Consider the following 18240-nt stretch of genomic DNA (forward strand, 5'->3'; position numbering starts at 1 on the left):
TCCACCAGATGTGGGCATTCTTCCAAATTTTCACACAGAAAAGAGAGTGACCCTGTACAGAGCTGCTGGCATGACACCCACTCAGCTGGGCCCGGAAAGCACAGCAAAGGAACTCTTGCACTCAGAGCCTCTCCTGGCCAGAGCATCTCGTAAAGCATCCTGCAGGGCTGGATGGGGACCGGCAAGTGACGCAAATGTGCTGGCGAAATCCAGCCCCCGTGATTGGCAGCGTCGCTTGACGTTTCGCAAAAGCTGGAAGCAGAGGACTGGAGCCGGGGGGCCGAGATTGGAAGATGTGTGGGTGAGCGGAGGAAGCTTTGCAGGAGACAGAGAAGAGCGGCAGCCGCTGATCTACCAGCCAATGGGGCTGTTGAGAGACCTGAAAGGGCCAGGATGAGTCACCAACACAGCAGGGGGCTGAGTCCGCACGTCCCCACGACCACCTTCTAGAAGTGGTGATGGACCTAGACTACACAGAGATGAAAGGACCAGAAGCCTTGGTCCTAAGAAGGTAAAGACGGGCCGGGTGGCACCGTACAAAAGCCATGAACTCAGACCTCCTGGGCTTAAATCACAGCTCCACTTATTAGCTCTGTGGCTTGATCAAGATGCCTAATTTCTGAAGAGCCATTTCTTTACCTGTCAAAGGAGATAAATGTGGCATCCACCTCAGGGCTGATCTGAGGATTGAACTACTAGCTAATAAATGTAAGATGCTCAGCATGGTGTCTGTTACACAGCAAGCATCCAACAGACGTCTGCTACTGTGAGTGTCATTAAACACCAGCACAGTGGCAGGCTGATACCAACAAGAACACTAGCAGCTGTATTGACCTAGTGGCATGTGCCATCATGGTTAACCCTCACAGCTCCAGTACAAGGGGGACATTATTATTGTTCCACATTTTACACAGGGGGAAACTGAGGCTCAAAGACAGTTAACATATATGTCGCTAGTATTTATTGAGTGCTTACTGTGTGCCATGTATTACTTCATTTAATCCCCACAACAGCCATAGGAAGTATTATTATTATCCCCATCTTACAGATGGGAAACAGGCACAGAGAGGTTAGGTAACTCTTCAAATGTCACACAGCCAGTACAATGTAGACAGTAGAGTGAACCCAAGTCCCTCTAACTTCGAAAGCCATGCTCTTTCAACTCAGCTCTGCCTCCCAGGTTTTAAGGCTAATTCGGGCTGCAAAAACCTCCATCACAGCCCAAAGGAAGAAAAAAAAATCTGTTCTGAGAAGCCTTGTGAAAGCTGAAAGGATGAGTATGGGGTGCTAGGATGAGCAGCTCCCACAGGACACAGGGCCCCACAGGCCAGTGCAGCCTTGTGACCAAACACATCATGTGCCTACAGCGTGCCAAGCGGCCCTTTCTACGGCCTTGTATGTAGGCCTACAGACCAAACATATGCAGGCAAAACTCCAACCCCACCCAGAGCCCTGTGGATCTTTGGGAGATATTGCTGAGTGTTTACAGACAATTCAGGCCCATCGGTCGCCAGGCCGATTCCTTCCAGAGGAACCCTCTGTGATTTCCCGAGTGGACGACAGGCCGAAGATAGATGGGCTGGGGGCCGGGCGGGCTCTGACCTCAATGCCACCCAGCACGTCCTCCCCACCTGTGGCAGCATCTCGGCCCCGGGGACCACCAGAGGAGCAGGCCCACGGGCAAAACAGCTGAGGATGAACCCCTGAAGCCACAGGCCATCCTCTGAGTCACCACCTTTAATGAGGAGGCAGGGGAACGCAAAACCCATGCCAGGAGGGAAAGCGTTTACGGGCTCCTTCCTGACTCTACAAGGTCATCTAAGCAGAGAGCAGAGGGACGCACTGCGCTCAGCAGAGCACAAGTTGCTCGGCTGCCGAGTGTCAGTACTGACGAGGGCTTGGCTTTGCTGTGCCTCCATTCCGCTGCCGCCTTTCACCTTCCACAGCCTCTCCAGTTACGAATTGCTCACAGAGGTCTCGTGGTCGAGGAAGGATTAAGCTCTCAGTCTATGGAACTGAACCTCCCTCCTGTCCGAGGTCCCCCTCTGGACTGCTGACACTTAGAAAGCCTTTAGGCTCTGCTCTGGGTGTAAGCAGGGTCCTCTGTGGTGGACGCTTCCCTGCAGGCACTCAGGCCTGTGCAAAGTTCCAGGCTAAAGTTTGGCCGCCATATTCACGGGTCCAGCTTCCCAAACTCCTGGAAGCTTTCACGGAGCTAAAAGCGCCCACAGCTCCTTAAGGCCGCATCTGTTCCAGGACACATCGAGGGGAGCCCTGCTCCAAACCCCACAAGGTTTAAGATCTATTTCAGAGCCCCAGACAGCTGGAATCAGCTTCAGCCTGCGCCTTCTGAAGACTCTTGGGTCTCATCCTGGTCTCCTGAACCATCTCCCTTTCAGAAAGAGACCTAGTTTCTCAACGGAAGCTCTGGGGTCCCACTCTGCATTCACCCCTCTACCCTCGGCCCTGTGCCTTGCCTGCCACACAGCAGAGGTCCAGAAAATCTTTGCTGACTTATTGCACGGTGTGTGGAGTTAACAGCCTCTCTTTAGTTTGAAAAGCTCCAGGTTCAAGGGCAACTGACCTCAGGCTGCTTTCATGAAGCCAGGGTGGCCAGGCACAGTGTTCACAGCACTGGTAAACCCCCGGGATGATTTTGAAATAACTGGTGCGACCTCAAGCTCAACCAGCAGGGAAAACGTGGTGCAATGAGCAGGCCGTTGACATTATAATCAATTCAAAGAGACTCCAGCCAGCCGTTCCCAGCAAAGAAGGACGCCAGAAAGCAAAGTATGAAGAAGTATTTTAATAGCTCAAACTCCAAGTCACTGTGCTCCCAGTTCTGAAGAGGTTCCTAAAAGAGGCAACTTTGGCCATTTTGGAAGCCAGCGTTCACCCTCCCGTGGTCTCGGCAACTCCCTCCTCTGGATGCTGACTAGGAGGAAAGCATAAGCACGCCTGGTACCATCCTGGCTCCCATGGGACCTTCCTCTTACCTACACGTTATAGCAACAGGCTTAGCTAGACTAAGATGATGACTCGGTTAAAGAAGGAGACAAACGTTGACTGTCCGAGCAGAAGCAGTCCAAGCTGGCAAGAAAAAGCACGCTGCATACATACGATACAGAAGGGCGAGCTTCTGCCTGCGGGTTTACAACGTTACACTGGCTTTGCCTACGACCTATCAAGAAGGATTCCGCTGGCCAGTGTTTCTGCTGAACAAGCAACATGGCGGTCAAAAGTCTTGGGCATCCAGTGCCACCAGCCCAGAGGCATCATGCATCATCCACTGGAGAGTCTTTAAGGGAAACATGAAGTCCAGCTCATGCCTCTGCCTACGGGTCGATTTCTTCGGGAATCACGGTGATCATAATGTCTTCATTGCCCCTGCGGACAACCATGTTCAGGGTGCTTTCCTTCTTAATGACGTCACTGACGTCGTTGGCGGAGACCACGGACTGTCCATTGATGCTAATGATGACATCATTTTCCTTGAGCCCACCACTGCAACACAAAGGGAAATGCGATTGTAATGTTTCCATTCCTCCTGGTCTAACTGCCGCGAAAGGTGATCAACTGTACATCAACAGAGGCACAGTTTAGGACCTAAAAGCCCAGAGCAAACAGGGTGGGGTAATAGTTAACTTATGTGAGACTGGCTTAAACCACCCATGGGTTGCATTATTTCCTTTTGAGGTTTTTAGGCCACATCATCAATCATGTCCATTGTAGAAATGCCTACCAGCACTTGTATGATCTTATCATAGATGGACTCCAAAGGAGATGAGGATGTACCATCTACCATGTACCAGGACCGTGGCCAACTTGCTTGTAATGGGTGTTACAACTCAGAGAGCAGCTCCTACGGGGATGGGTTGATGGCTCTACTGTGAGACGCCTGCTTTGTGCTGTTGCTGGGACTGTAGCTCTTCTATATGACAGTGTCCAATAAGCGGTTATGGTTCTTAATGGTCTAGCACAGGAGTCAGCGAACTTTTTCTGTACATGGCCAGATGGGAAATATTTTAGTCTTTGCAGGCCAGATGGTCTTCATCACAACAACTCAACCCCGCCGTGGTAGTCCAAAAGCCACCACAGACAATATATAATCTATTGGGCATGGCCGTGACCCAGTAAAACTTCATTTACATAACACTGGAATTTGAATTTCACATCACTTTCATGTGTCCTAAAATACTGTTCTCATTTAAATTTTTTCAACCTCTTAAAAATGCAAAATCTATTCTTCCAGATCTGGTTCCCAGGAAACAGTGTGCCGGCCCCTCCCTGGTCTAGCACCTCTCTCTGGATATTTCGTCGATACAGATAACAGACCCTGATTGTTAGTTGACCTACTTCTTTTCATGTTATTTTGACATCCCCTGGGTTATTTTTCTAGAGGTGTGGATAAGTACGGCCTGATTGATAACAGACATCATTAGCGAAGGCTTCAGGAGGCATCCAGCAGCCTAGGACAGGACCACGGCTCGAGGTCTCCGGGACATTGCTCCTTCAAGCCTCTTTCCCCAGCCAGGCCTGTTCTGGAGACTCATAACAAGTCCGACATCACTCTTTCCATCTGATACCCCTCCTCAAGAGGACTTTTGAAGATAGGAAGCAACCTTTTGCTGATGAGTCCTGAGCTGAACCAGGTTGGAAGTCCTGACTGGCAGAGTCGACCAGGGACGTCCGACAATTTGTCAAGGATTCTCACAATCACCTGAGCTGATAGGAAAAGAACAGCCCCCTGCCCCCTACCTTCAGGAAACACAAGGATATTAGGAAAAGGGAAAATAATTCTCACTCACGCTTCTGCGGGGGTATCAGGAATGACTTCGATAATATACGCTCCTGAAAGCACATCTGGGAAGTCTCGGTGGCGATCCTTCAGCTCCTTGGCTTTGCTGCTCAGGACAAACATACCTGTATTACTGTTAGGTAACAACGGGGCTCCTGCCCGGCTTCTCCTCCTTCCCCGATTCTAACGTAAAATTCCTCCAGGGATTTTGATTCTGCTTCAAACTGCCTACTTCCTAGAGTTACTGGATAACAGCAAGGGAAGTGTTTTATCATCATTATTATTAATTGATAGTAGCTACCACTTGAGGAGTCAGTACAATATAGTGGTCGACCTGCTTTGGAGCCCCAGCTCTGCCGCTTCCTGACTGTGTGATCTTGGGCGGTTGCTTAACCTCTCTGTGCCTTAGTTTTCTCACCTGTAAAACAGGGATAACGACATGGGGTTGTCGTGAGGACCCGATGAGACCATCTAGGTCCAGCATCTGGCCCAGTGCCAAGCACGTGATAAATAGTGGGCGGGGTCGCCGTGGCTAGTGACCACTGCCACCACCCATTCATCCCAGCTTTGATACACATGAAATCACTCAGTCCTCACCACATACCAACATGCCTGCACAGTTATCCTCATTCCGGAGAGGAGGAAATTGAGGCACTCAGGGGTCAAGTCATCTCAAGGTCACAAGCGAGGAAACAGTAGAGCTGGGACAAGAACCCAGGAAGCTGGACCCCAGGGCCCGTAGTCCTTCCTTACGCCTTCATCTCTCAGAGTTCCCAAACAAGACCTGATGCACGTTTCAGTCTTGGCAAGCCAGCTGAGAAAGGTACCACCATTTATTACATGTGTTCACAATTAATAGCTAATTGACTACAATAATTAATACATTAATATTTATATCAATATGTTCTGCTCCTTGCCAACTTTACCTACAAGAGTTTCAAGCGAGCCCTTAGGTACCAGGACTCCTACGATTACACCAGATGTTTTCATCAAGGTTAAAATACCAGGACGTTATGAGTCCGGCAGCCACATACCACAACTTCCACCAGCTCGGGAAAAACAAGCCCATCAGTCATGCTGGGCCTGACGGGCATTCCAGGAGCCTCAGGCCACAGGCGGCAGAGCTGAGGAAAGGCAGGGCGCTCTGGGGCTGAGGGAGGTGTTTCCAGGAGCCTCAGCCCACAGGCGGCAGAGCTGAGGAAAGGCAGGGCGCTCTGGGGCTGAGGGAGGTGTTCGGGGCACTCCTGGAATGTGAGTTTCAACAGAGCAAGTGGTGAAAGGAAGGCATGGGGGAGTGACGAACACCCCGACTCTTCAGGCCTGCCTTCCAAGAAGAATGGAATCTTCCAGAAGGAAGGGCCTGCTCAGAACCCAGAAACAAACATGAAGGATAAAACAAGAGGCCAAGGCTAACGGTCCTCCTCTCTTTCCTAATGTTACTTAACTGTAACCAGAAACTGAGCTGTCTTGAAGCAAAGTAAGGTTTCCCTTTTAGGGGTGCCAGTGAGAGTATTCTGAAGTTCAGGTTTGTTTTAAATTTAAGACACAGACAGACACAGACATTCTGTTACCCACCTGGATGTCAGTGACATCATTCGGATGCCAATATACTTCTTCTTGGTGATGGCTTTGCCTGGAAAGGACAACAGAAGGTCAGCCCAGTTGGCGGCTGTGCCGGGTACACCACGAGCCACGGGGTTCAGTCCCCCAGTTTGCTGTGTAGAGTCAGGACCATAGTGGGATGCGCTCGGCTTGTGGTTCAAATCCTGACGGGGGTCCTACCTGCCTCCTCTCTTCCCCAGGTAGAAGGTAAACATCACACCTGCAAGGGACCCTGTTGAGCCTCAAACCCCCAGCCTGACGTGAGCAGAAGGTTCAGTAAACATTTGTGGAAGGAATGAGCTCCATGAATCTCAGTTTTCTCATCCATAAGATGGGACTAATAATTCCCACCTGATCACGCAAAGGAATTAAATGACATAATGAATAATGAAGTGAAATGATGTACAGAAATCACCCAGGATCATGCCCGGTACATCCCAGATTGAACCATATGACACATTCATGATCATAGGTTGAAAACAGTCCAACACCTATGACCTAATACCACAGGCTTAATAGCGTGTGTTCCTTTCCCTTCTGACCCTCAGGGTGTCATTTTCCCCGACCCAAGTCCCCGCAGGGCACATGCTCTACCTTTGGCTTGTCGGTCGTGGGATTCCGTTAGGAACTTTTTAATCTTATCAGATGGAATTGCAAAGGAGATACCAGCTGTCACTTTCAGTGTGTTAATTCCAATCACTTCACCATCCTGAAAAGCAAGATGGAAACAGCTTACTGAATCCATGAAGGTTCACCTGGAGATATGCACCGATAGAGAGTGGAGAATTTGCAAGAAAGGAGACTTGGAGCTTCTTCAGAGAAATGTGTGAGGTGGGGGGAGCTGGAGGGAGGGGGCTCCTGGGCCGTAGAGGGAGAGGCCTGACTTGGGCAGCGTAAGCCAATCTCAGCAACGGAAGAATCGACACCCACTCGACTCAGAGCTGAGTGATCACCACGCCGAAAGCACAGCAACAGACACGACAGACAGTTTCAAAATGCACATTTGCTCCTTTGGCATGGAATATGCTTCCAAAAGCCCCAGAGTCCTTTAGATGGCTGTCCACACCTTCCTGTTTCCCCCATTTCCAGTGATCTTAAGATTCCTCTGCTGGGACTTCCTTGGTGGTGTAGTGGTTAAGAATCCGCCTGCCAACGCAGAGGACACGGGTTCGAGCCCTGGTCTGGGAAGATCCCGCATACCACGGAGCAACTAAGCCCGTGCGCCACAACTACTGAGCCTGAGCTCTAGAGCCCTCGAGCCACAACTACTGAGCCCGCGTGCCACAACTACTGAGCCCGTGTGCCACAACTACTGAAGCCCGAGTGCCTAGAGCCCGTGCTCCACAGCAAGAGAAGCCACAGCAATGAGAAGCTGGACACTGCAACGAAGAGTAGCCCCCGCTCGCCACAACTAGAGAAAGCCAGTGTGCAGCAACGAAGACCCAACACAGCCAAAAATAAATAATAAATAAATAAATTTATTTTAAAAAAAAAAGATTCCTCTGCTGACGTCAGGGAGAAACAACCTTAGCGCTTAGGGCGGAAGGACGTCATCATCAGCAAAACAAAGCCTCACTTCCAAGCTGACTCCGGGGCACTTTGGGGAGGCAGAGGGCTCCCAATCGCATCTCACTGCCTCTGCTTGTCACAGATTAGCTTTAAATCATGGAGGAAGCCAGTCTACAGGGTGTGCTTCGATTCAAGATAAATTCACAGTTCAGTGAACGCCACACCATAGGAAACAATCCTGGTATAGCAGTCTTGCCTCACACCATCCAACCATTATTCTGAACACTATTGTTAAAGGGTCGTTCAACTCGGACTTAGAACGGAAAACTGCCAGGAGCGTTTAAGTCACTTCTTGCACATTTCCCGTAGCGCTGAGCCCGACTCAGAGGGACCTCAAGAAGGCACTGCCATCCTGCGCTTTGCTAAACAAGGCCTCGATTTCATCACCTGTAAATGAGAGTTGGGATGGGTGACCCTGAGCTGCACCCTGGCTCTGACTGTCCGATTCTAAGGCTTCCCTTTTTTGCTTAAATAAAATATAAACTTAGGTGACATCTTTGTGAGCGGGGTAACTCCTCATTCCAGCCTGGTCTTAGAGGAGGGCCCCTGGCCAAGACAAACCCTGTGGATGAGCCATGCCAGCTCCTTAGGCAGCGTAGGGACAGGCCAGAACTGCTGACACCTTCAAAATAAAGACCCACTCCTTTAACCACTCCTGGATTGGACCTGAATTCCAATGCCTTTACTTGTAACTTTGAAACATAAGCATGTCTGCTGGCATAGCAGTTCCAATCCAAACTCCATCATGCCTTACTCTTTGCAGAAAAGATAAGAGTAATTTGCAAGTTACAGTACAGTCACAGATTTCACTTTAAAAGAATTAGATAATGCGCTTTGGCAAGTTCATGTGTGAAAAGAAACCAAAAGGAAGAAAAAGACATGTACATAGATTTTTTAAAGGCCTTACCAGGTTTACTAATGGGCCTCCGGAGTTCCCATACTGAAATTAAGCAAAAACGAAAAGGTTATGAGTTTATGTCATTACATGGTCCAATCTAGTTCTCTGCCTGGCAGGTCCCTGAGTGCAAGTTCTTGCCGGAGTTTTGTTCCTGTCTACCTAGTATTTTGCTGGGACAAAAAGGACCTTAAACAATTTTCAGAAAGTTTTAGACGTGCCATAAAGGGGATATACATAGATATAGATAGATAGGTAGATAGATGGATGGATTTTTTTTTTTTTTTTTTTTGCCAACTACAAATTCCCAAAGGCCAACTACAAATTCCCAAAACACCCAACACATCTTCCTTGTCTTGGCAATAGGCCGGCTGCCCACTTGCTCCAGTATCACAGTATTTCAAATCTTCAAAACCGCCCCCCCTACATCTATGTGACCCCCTACTTTGCTGCTTGGCCTGGAAATCCACATGGCTTGCTCTATTTCCATTACTTCATGAAGATCACAAGAAAGTTTGGGAATAAAGCCTACCAGACGCAGCGAGTGCACAAGACACGCTGTGTTTCTTACTTACTAGATAGATATAGGGGAAAATGCTTTTTAGAAACGTTAATCCTATAGGGAAACAGCTGAAGTGGAAAAATGTGACTTAAAAAAGATCCCATTGATGAGATTGTGTGTGATAACCCTTGACCTCATTAGACATCGAATGGGTCGGCCTGATGCACAGACCGCTCCCCCCCACAAGGCAATGCAAACTCCTCTCGGGGCTACAGAGCCTGTGCTGAGGTGAGCATCCCTCCTGCCACGAAGTTGAAGAAGCAGCTCCAGCCAGGGGTGGCTGACCCTGGGGCAGGGCGGCAGGGGGCACGGAGAGCTCCTCCGGGCTACAAACTTTGGCAAATCTCAAGTTCCCGTCACGGGAGTCCCCGGAGACTGCCAACAGGCTGAGGACCAGCCCTCTGCCTCATCTGCTTTAGGAGATCCTTGAAAGCACCTTGAGGATCCTGACTCCAGCCCTGGTTCCTAAGCCCAGCCCAGCTTCCAAAAGCCCACGCGACCCTGCAGCGGAGAGGGCTCACGTTGATGATGGCGTCTGTCTGGATGTAGTCCATGTCCGAGTTCCGGAGCCCCAGCTCTTTGCCTCCTCGCTGGGTGGTGCTGACAATGCCAGTGGTGACAGTGTTCTGAAGGGAAAACGGGCTTCCAATGGCAACCACGAACTCTCCGGGCCGCAGCTCCGAGGAGCGGCCAAGCAGTAGCACGGGCAGCTTTCCCTGGAAACACAAGGTTGGCGTTGCTGCATTTGGTTAAGCGAACAGAACGGATAAACGCACAGATGTCGTGGAGCGCCAGGTAAGGGACACCGCTCATACCCACCAGGCCTTGCAGGAAACCGAGGTCAGGCCTAGCATCCCTTCCCAGCTGAGGACTATCTTCCCTCCCACCCAAGATAATCAGTGCCTCCTTGTAAGCTGCTGCAAGTCAAGTGCGCACTGCCGCTGCCACACGCCAAGGAAGACGTGGGACGGACACTGGAGGCCAGCTCAGGGTCTCAGCACATCTTGAAGCTATCAGCACAGACTTGCTCTGAAATCCGGAGGCCAGGAGACAGAGGGGGACAGGTTTAGGACTGCGGGCAAGCCTGACTGCAGCACTCTTAGAGAGCCACAGGGAAGGATCCAGAGCCCACACCCCCCCACTTATCATAGGCTCGTCCCTCCTGGGTTGTGAAGAATCGGGGGCTCTGTGGGCTTGCAGCTGCCCTGACTCCGTCCGGTGCATCTCTGTGCTAAGCACATGCAATCCTGGGGAGGGGCAGGGGCGGGGCTGGGGGCAACAGGGCATCCAGGGCCCCGAGACGCCAAGACCCAAGAGGTGGGCTCTCTCCTTGCCTGGAAAGGTCTTGCATCAACTACCTCTGCTCCCGTCCCTGGCGGGCTGATTAACCCAACAAAGGCTGGTTGATCCCCGACGCCCTGTGAGGGCCAGGCAGAGTCAGAAGCCCCAAACTACTCTTCAAACCAAAACTGGACAAAATAAAGCCAGCTCTCGTCACTAGGGCTGAGCTGGGCTTCCATCTGAGAAGGCTCTAAGCTCTCCTCCCTCCCTTCCTCCCTGGAGCCAGGCAAACCTCCAAGTTCCTTTCTCCTTTGTTTCCTGAGACAAAATGAGCAGTTGCTCTGAACAGTGTGGACCAGCCCAGAAAGCAAAGAGCTGGCCCAGGCCTAGTGCTAATTGTGAGGTGAGAGTCCTCATGTTCGTCCACCTCGAAAAAGAAGGAAAGAGGAGAGGAGGCTGGGAGGGTGCAGGGAGTGGAAACCAGCGGTTACTTAGCACTTCCTTCGCCGGGATGAAGCAGACGCCAGCTGATGAGATGGGGAGATCACTCAGCCCATTTGACAGATGAAGACACTGAGACTCCAAGCAACTGGGTGACTTGAGACCAGCCAGGGATTTAAAAGTGCAACCCCGAACCCAGACTCTCATCCACCACAAAGCACTGAGTCACAAAGAACCCCTCTGACCCCAAATAAGGAAGATGCTGGTCAGGGACAAGCTGGGTCAGAAAACTCAAAGAGGAAGAAGGGATATTGAAGAAGGGATCCAAGACCTAAACCTTTAAGGGGCTGCATGAGAAGGGATGCCCCTCAGATCACAGGTACTGAGAAGCCTAGAAGAGTGCCCCAGTGAAGAGCACGGACCTGAGACCAGGCGGCCTAATTAGATCCTGGCTCAAGCTTGCAGCCACTCTGGTCCTCCGTGTTCTCACCTGGAAAACGGGAATAACGCGGCACACGTATCTCACTGGTGTGTTGTCAGAATTAAGCGACTTGAGACCAGAATGGCTCTTTGAAGAGCACCTGACTCAGTTAAGCACCACATAACTGGGACACGTAAGCATCAGAGGTGTTGGTTATTGTTATTAGTATCAGGGTCTATGCAGTCTCAATGCGGGAAACCCCACAACGAAACTCCCACAAAGTAGCGCATGTCACCCAGCCCTCCACTAGGAGGAGGCTGGTGGCACAGGCCTGCCCTGACAGTGACACTTTGCCCTTGCGGTCGCCTGAGGCTGGCGTGTGTGGTACTGCTCTGGAGGGGGCAGCCTGCAGTCCCCACTCCCCGAGCTCATCCAGAAGCACGCCAATGAGCTCAGCATGGCCTGTTTACCCTGGGCCCGCGCCAGCCGCCCCTGCCAGGAATGACTTCATCCAGTAGCCACAGCGGGTGGGTGGGCAGGAGTCAGGGCCAGTGATGAGCACTGACCACTGTGGGGAGGCCCGCCAGGGACACTAGCACTCCTTCAGGGCCCAGGGACTGCTTTCAGGGCTGGGCTTGGGGGGTGGGCAAGGGGACACAGTGGCGAAGGCTCCTGGGCTGGGTTTGCCAGGCTGCCCAAGATTACAGTTGCTTTTCACCAGCTTCAAGGCAAGAGTTCAGGTTCAAACACAGAAAGGCGGGCCCAGCCCACATCAGCTCAGCCACAAGCCGAGAACCACATCAGAAAGTTACAGGGCAGGACTCACTGCAGAGGGTCTTCATTAGCATTTGCTCACCGCCCGCCCCCGTTCCTCCACCCCCAGCCCCTAGGAAGGGGGCCAGACCCAGGCCCCTGCGTCTCAGGGGGTTGAGAAGGCAGAGGGGCCCAAAGACAGCGCTCCCTGGAACTCCCCTCTTCCAAGTCAGAGCTCAGGCCCCGGGGATGGGAAAAGGAGGCACATGTTCTTGGGGAGCAGAAGCTGTGAGGACGGAGGGGAGAGACCCCCCCCAGGAGGGAAGGAGAACACCCAGGGCCTGCCGCTCGGCTGGCTGCACTCACTGGGGAGGAACAGGCCTGTGGCCAGTAACGGGGCCCAGGGAAGCCTGTGGATGAGCTTGGGTCCAGCGCAGTGAAGTCACCACACTGTAGTGACCATGCAGGCTTGGACAAGTGGACACCAGTGATAGGAGCCCAGAGTCTCCCCGAGGACCAATCCTCACTTCAACACAAGGGGAAGAAATTCGGATCACAAGTGGTCATTTAGCCAAACCTGCACCGATGGCAACACCAAGTATCACCTTGTTTAAGTTTTTATTCACTCAAACATCTCCTAGATTCTAAAGGACAATCATAAGACAGAAATAAGCAAGTGGACACGTATCAAGGGGGATCCTTAGACTATGAAGCTTGGACTGATGCGAAAGGAATGACACAGGTGACATTTTACCTCCCAGGTGACAAAGCACTTTCATGACCCCCTTGGCAGTTAGGGCATGTTTCTTCCCATCTTACAGATGTGGAAACTGAGGCTCAGAGAGGGAGTGACTTCTCACAGCTCACGAGCAGCCTGGCTAAACGAGAGAACAGGTCTCCCACCTCCCAGACCTTCACTCCTTGTAGGTGTTAATGTGAATTCTAATTGTAGGCAGAAATCTTTGCAAGAGAGTGCCGTGGGGCAGAGACGTGGGCCAGGCCAGATTTACAGCCTCCATGAGGCCAAAATGCCTTTAGGGGGCCATTTGGCTCCCGTCTCCCGCAGGTGCCAGCGGGCCGCACAGGCGCCAGGCTCTCCAGCCTGCTCCACACCCACGTGGGGCTCTTCCTCATCCTCCCTCCTCACCTTGGGCCTGTCTGCTCGGCGCAGCTACACCTCTGCTGGCCAAATTCCTATTCGGCAATCGAGCGTTTTCTTCCACAGCTGTCTAGACACACGCTCCACAGGGGGACTCGGGGGGAGACGAAAAGCAGATACGGCTGGAAGCGCCAAGGCATGCCTCGGCCTTGACCTGCGGATGGGAAACCCTGGGGCCACCCGTTCCTGGTTTAACCCCGCGCTGCTGTCCGCAGGCTGGTTCCCAGGCCGCCCACATCAAAGCCGGCTCCGGGCTCCCTGCAGCAGACACTCTGTCTGAGCCCCCCTGTGAAGCGGCCCAGCCACAGGCCATCTTGGAGATGCCCAACCGACCCTCTCCTAACAGCCCACATCTCAGCACCTCGCAGGAGCCTCGCAACACACCTACGAAGTAAAGGCGCAGACATCCATCCTCCACTTGGCAGCCGGGAGGAGCAGAGTGGGAAGGAGGAAGACTGGGGCGTGAGGCTCCCGCTCCTTGTCTCCAGATTCTCCAACCACTGGCGGGGAGGGAGGCTGAAATGCAAGTCGGGTACACAGCAAAGCCGGGATGGGGAGCTTGAACGTGGCAAAAGCTCAACCCCGAGCTCCGGATCAGAGCGGAGCAGAAGCCCTCGGGCCCCACCAGGGGAGCGTGTAGCTCACGCTGTCCCAATCCCTCCAGGACGAGGGGCATCCCAAAGTGAGGCCATCACACTGCCCGTTCTCAAGGTCATGCTCTTGTTCAGGAGAGGGAGGAAGCTGGGAGGCCAGTGGGGCAGAGGGGACGTCGCGTTGAAAGGCACAGCATCCTCGGTTTGCAAGTGACTCACTTGTGCTACATGCCGGCCTCACAGCAGAGTCAACAAGAGGGGCTGGAAGGGAACACAGATCCTGAGAACAACCGGGTCGTCGGCCATGCCAGTCAGGCCGATGGAGACAGCCCAGACGAGGGTGTCAAGAGTCCTGCGTGTGGACTCTACGTCCGAGTTAAATCACTAACTACAAGCCGTAGGCAGGATACTAATGGCATGATAGATTGACTGCTAAAACCTGGAAGAGGCTGGTGAGTAGCACGATTAAAGAAGGCTCTTACTGTTTGTTTAGATGCCAGCAAACAAACAGACAACAACCAGCAGGCCTGGCATCACCGCTCCCACAAAACGCTGCCTACATGAAAGAGAACTTTCTCAACAAGCATTCACTGAGGACGGGCCTGGCACAAGGAACATGAAAGATCAATGAAACCCACCCGTGCCCTCCAGGCTTACTGTCTGATGGTGGAGGGAAACACACAAGCCAGCAGAACACACAGCAGTAAAAAGAGATAAAATCCATCTCCCTTCCCAAGGGCAGCTCAGCCTAGAATCTTCCATAAAGGCTAAATATAGATCAACACTAAAAATGATTTGGATGCATCAATTAGGGTTTTTTGGGGGTTTTTTTTCAGCTGCAAGTAACAAAAAACCCAATGCAAAGTGGAGTGAACATCCACCTGCTCACGGGCGCGATGGCAGAGGGCTGCTCCCTTCAAAGGCTCAAGGACAACGTCAGTCAAGGAGAAGCTCCTGCCTTCCTTCCGTCTGATCAACGGCAGCCTGGGCCCATGGTCACAGGAGGGCCACCATCATTCCAGGCATGACATAAAGATGCAGCAATGCCCACTGGAAGTAACAGACTCTTTTCTCCCTTGTGTGTCTCTTCAGAAGAGCTGAGAATCCAGAAGGGCCCAGCACATTCTTCCTCATGGGTCATCAGCCACTGCCTGGTCATAGGTTATCCTCAACCACCCTTAGGTGGGGGGGGATCATGGCCCTGGTGACTGCCTTAGCCTCTCAGGATTTGCCTCAGTTAGGAATGCGGGGGGCGGTCAGGAGTGGACCTAAAACAAACTCAGTGCTGTGCCAGCAGGGAGGAGAAGGGCTGCGTGCTGGGCCACATCAGAGTCCACCAAAGCTGGCTCCTTTTACAGTGGTGATGCTCATACGTGTCTGGAAACATCTGTAGGTGTACGTTCCTTCATGCAGCTTTCTTTTTTTGGCAGAGGGGAGAAAGAGGAGAAGTCCGCTTCAGAGGAAAGCAATGGCCACACATTTCTAGGGCAGTCAGCGTGAAATACAAGTGGTCCGAGCAGAGCCTCATCCGTGTAGACACACCTCCCTCTTATTCGCATGCCCTACACGCCTTGTGCTCTGTCCCATGAGCAGATGGGACGGGCATCGTGCCCATTCCGCTCACCAGGGGACCGACGGTCCTGCAGCTGGTGGTGGTGGTACCGAAAGCCCAGGTGTTCTCAGCAGTGCTCACCGCCCGGATGCTCAGGGTGCACAGCCAGCCACCAGAGAAGAGCCTCTCTGCCAGACCTTGCCACGGGGCAGGGCGGGAGACGGGAGCAGACATGACACACAACAGGGCCAGGAGCTGAAGGGAAGCAGAGCAGAGGCCACAGCCAGAGGAAGCCAAGGTCACACGTCCTCAGGGTGAGGGCCCAGGCCACGGTGGTACCCTCAGACAAGCCCCTGCTGTGTGGCACTGCCTGCTTCACGGGCTCGCCGTGTGGCCTGGGATCCCCCTGAAGGGGCATCACAACAGCTGATTCCCACAGGGAAGAAAAGGCCTGTGCTGAGTAAGGGCCCTGGCTGATGACTTGCTATGGGCTTATCCTCCAGCATCCACAAAGGGTGGTGCAGAGTGAAGACACAGACAAAACACACACACAGCACCACCACAGCCTCCACGTACGCTGGGAGCACACAGTCCCAGGGAGCAGGGCATCTGTATTAACTCACTCTGACCTTGGGCCACTTGACAGACTTCTCTGGGTCTCAGTTTTATCACTTCTAAAATAAGGGAGTCGAGCCTGGTGATGTCCAAAGTCATCCCAGCTCTGACAATTAGGGATCTTTCCAGAAGACCTGGTAGATTTCAAAAAAAAAAAAAAAACCTATTAGCAGACAATGGTTAAATTGGTGAGATCAAAACAAGCACCAGACGTACTTCCCTGATGGCGCGGTGGTTAAGAATCCGCCTGCCAATGTAGGAGACACGGGTTCGAGCCCTGGTCTGGGAAGATCCCACATGCCGCAAAGCAACTAAGCCCATGCGCCACAGCTACTGAGCCTGAACTCTAGAGCCCACGAGCCACAACTACTGAAGCCCAACACGCCACAACTACTGAAGCCCAACACGCCACAACAACTGAAGCCTGTGCACCTAGAGCCCGTGCTCCGCAACAAGAGAAGCCGCCGTAATGAAAAGCCCGCGCACTGCATCGAAGAGCAGTGCCCGCTCGCCACAACTAGAGAAAGCCCGTGCGCAGCAACGAAGACCCAACACAGCCCCAAATAAATCCAAATAAATAAATTTATTTATTTTTTGAAAAAGAAAAAAGACAAGCACCAGAGTCCTTAATAAATCTCTTTTCATACAACTTCGCAAAGAGGTCAGATGATCCCTGCAAACTCTTACAGCCGCAAGAGGAAAGGGGATTCCTGGAATTCTCCAGACGCTGGCTCAGCCAGAAATCATCTAGAGCGGACCTAAAAACAATGATCCATCAACATTTCAGCTTCTGGCCACCCTGGGTTTGGCCTAAAAGCCCTTGAGCGCTCCTCTCGTTGCAACCTCATTCACTAAAGCTTGGAGAGAAGAGCAATAAAATGAACAAATAAAACTAAAAAAAAAATTGGCAACTTTCTTTTAACCTCATGAGACAAGTCAACTACTTCTTTCTCTTCCTTGCAAAGTATAAACTGCTCCTGTTACAAAAACATTTTTGTTGCTGAATCTGCAGAAGCCACTGTATCCACCAGCTGCCCAGCACACTGTTTTCAAGAGGCTGGGGTTTGCAGGCTGGTGTTGTGTGTTGGATGAAGTTTGCTTCAAAGGTTAATGCTGCAGCAACTGGCTGAGACTCAACTAAGTGATTCAATGTGTCTTCTGGAAACAGTTATGCTAACCTTTCATTTTCTTTAAAAAAAATAGGCAATGGGGGAAAAGAGCACATCTCCCGTGCGCGACCCCCATACACAGCAAGAAGCAGTGGCACTGAACTTGCATGCTTCCTAAGGAACAGCAAACGAGACCACAGAGTTCAGGGGGATGTTAGCAGCTAAGACTCGCCTGAGACACAGGGATCCCGCCTGGGGAAGGAGGGAAGTGAGCCCACGAGGGGCTGAGGGACAGGGGAATGTGAGCAGATGGGTGGACCCAGATGAACCACAGATCTGCTACAGAATTTGCAGGGCCCAGGACAAAATAAACATGGAGACGCCTTGTTCATAAAGTGCATAAAAAGTGCCATTAAAGGTACTAAAATATAAAGCTTTTTTTTTTTCTTCTATATTCTCTCTCTCTCTTCATCTGTCCCGATGTTTTTATTTGCTGTTCAGTGTCATGCTCCCTGGGGCACAAAGATTTTCATGGGGTGAGTGCAGGCCCAGGAGACTCAGACTCAGTGCTCTGCTCACCAGCTACTGGACAGACCCATGCACTGTGCCCGAGCAGCGACAGGGTAGTAGAGCCAGGCCTCTCCCCATCCCAAGAGCTCACTGCCCCAACCCACAGAGGATGGACCACCCCCAAGGGCACTGCAACTTCCTTCGGCACCAGGATGCACTAGGTACCCGGACGGGGTGGAAAAGGCTTAGTCCTGCCTCACTGCCGGCAGAATGACCTGTGGCATCATCTACCCGCTGCCCAAGATGCTGTGGGGTGTATGTACCCCATGCCGGTACTCCCTGGGGGAAGGAGGGTGGCAGTGATTGCTGTGCGGGGTCCG

The 18240-nt window shown here is 52.1% G+C and overlaps 1 protein-coding gene across 1 annotated transcript in view; it reads right to left on the minus strand.

Moving 5' to 3' along the window:
- Positions 1-2797: 2797 nt before the first annotated feature.
- The window catches only part of HTRA1 (HtrA serine peptidase 1), a 57346-nt gene continuing 41903 nt past the window's right edge, over positions 2798-18240 (minus strand). The window contains exons 4-9 of the mRNA XM_082854747.1: positions 9948-10142; positions 8877-8909; positions 6995-7109; positions 6374-6431; positions 4809-4904; positions 2798-3504 (exon numbers count right to left, since the gene is read on the minus strand). Of these exons, the coding sequence (XP_082710873.1) occupies positions 3336-3504; positions 4809-4904; positions 6374-6431; positions 6995-7109; positions 8877-8909; positions 9948-10142 (666 nt within the window). The 3' untranslated portion in view covers positions 2798-3335. The remainder of the gene's footprint in view (positions 3505-4808; positions 4905-6373; positions 6432-6994; positions 7110-8876; positions 8910-9947; positions 10143-18240) is intronic.

This window comes from Leucopleurus acutus (genome assembly GCF_964270905.1).
Source record: "Leucopleurus acutus genome assembly, chromosome: 14".
In the NCBI taxonomy this organism is placed as follows: domain Eukaryota; kingdom Metazoa; phylum Chordata; class Mammalia; order Artiodactyla; family Delphinidae; genus Leucopleurus; species Leucopleurus acutus.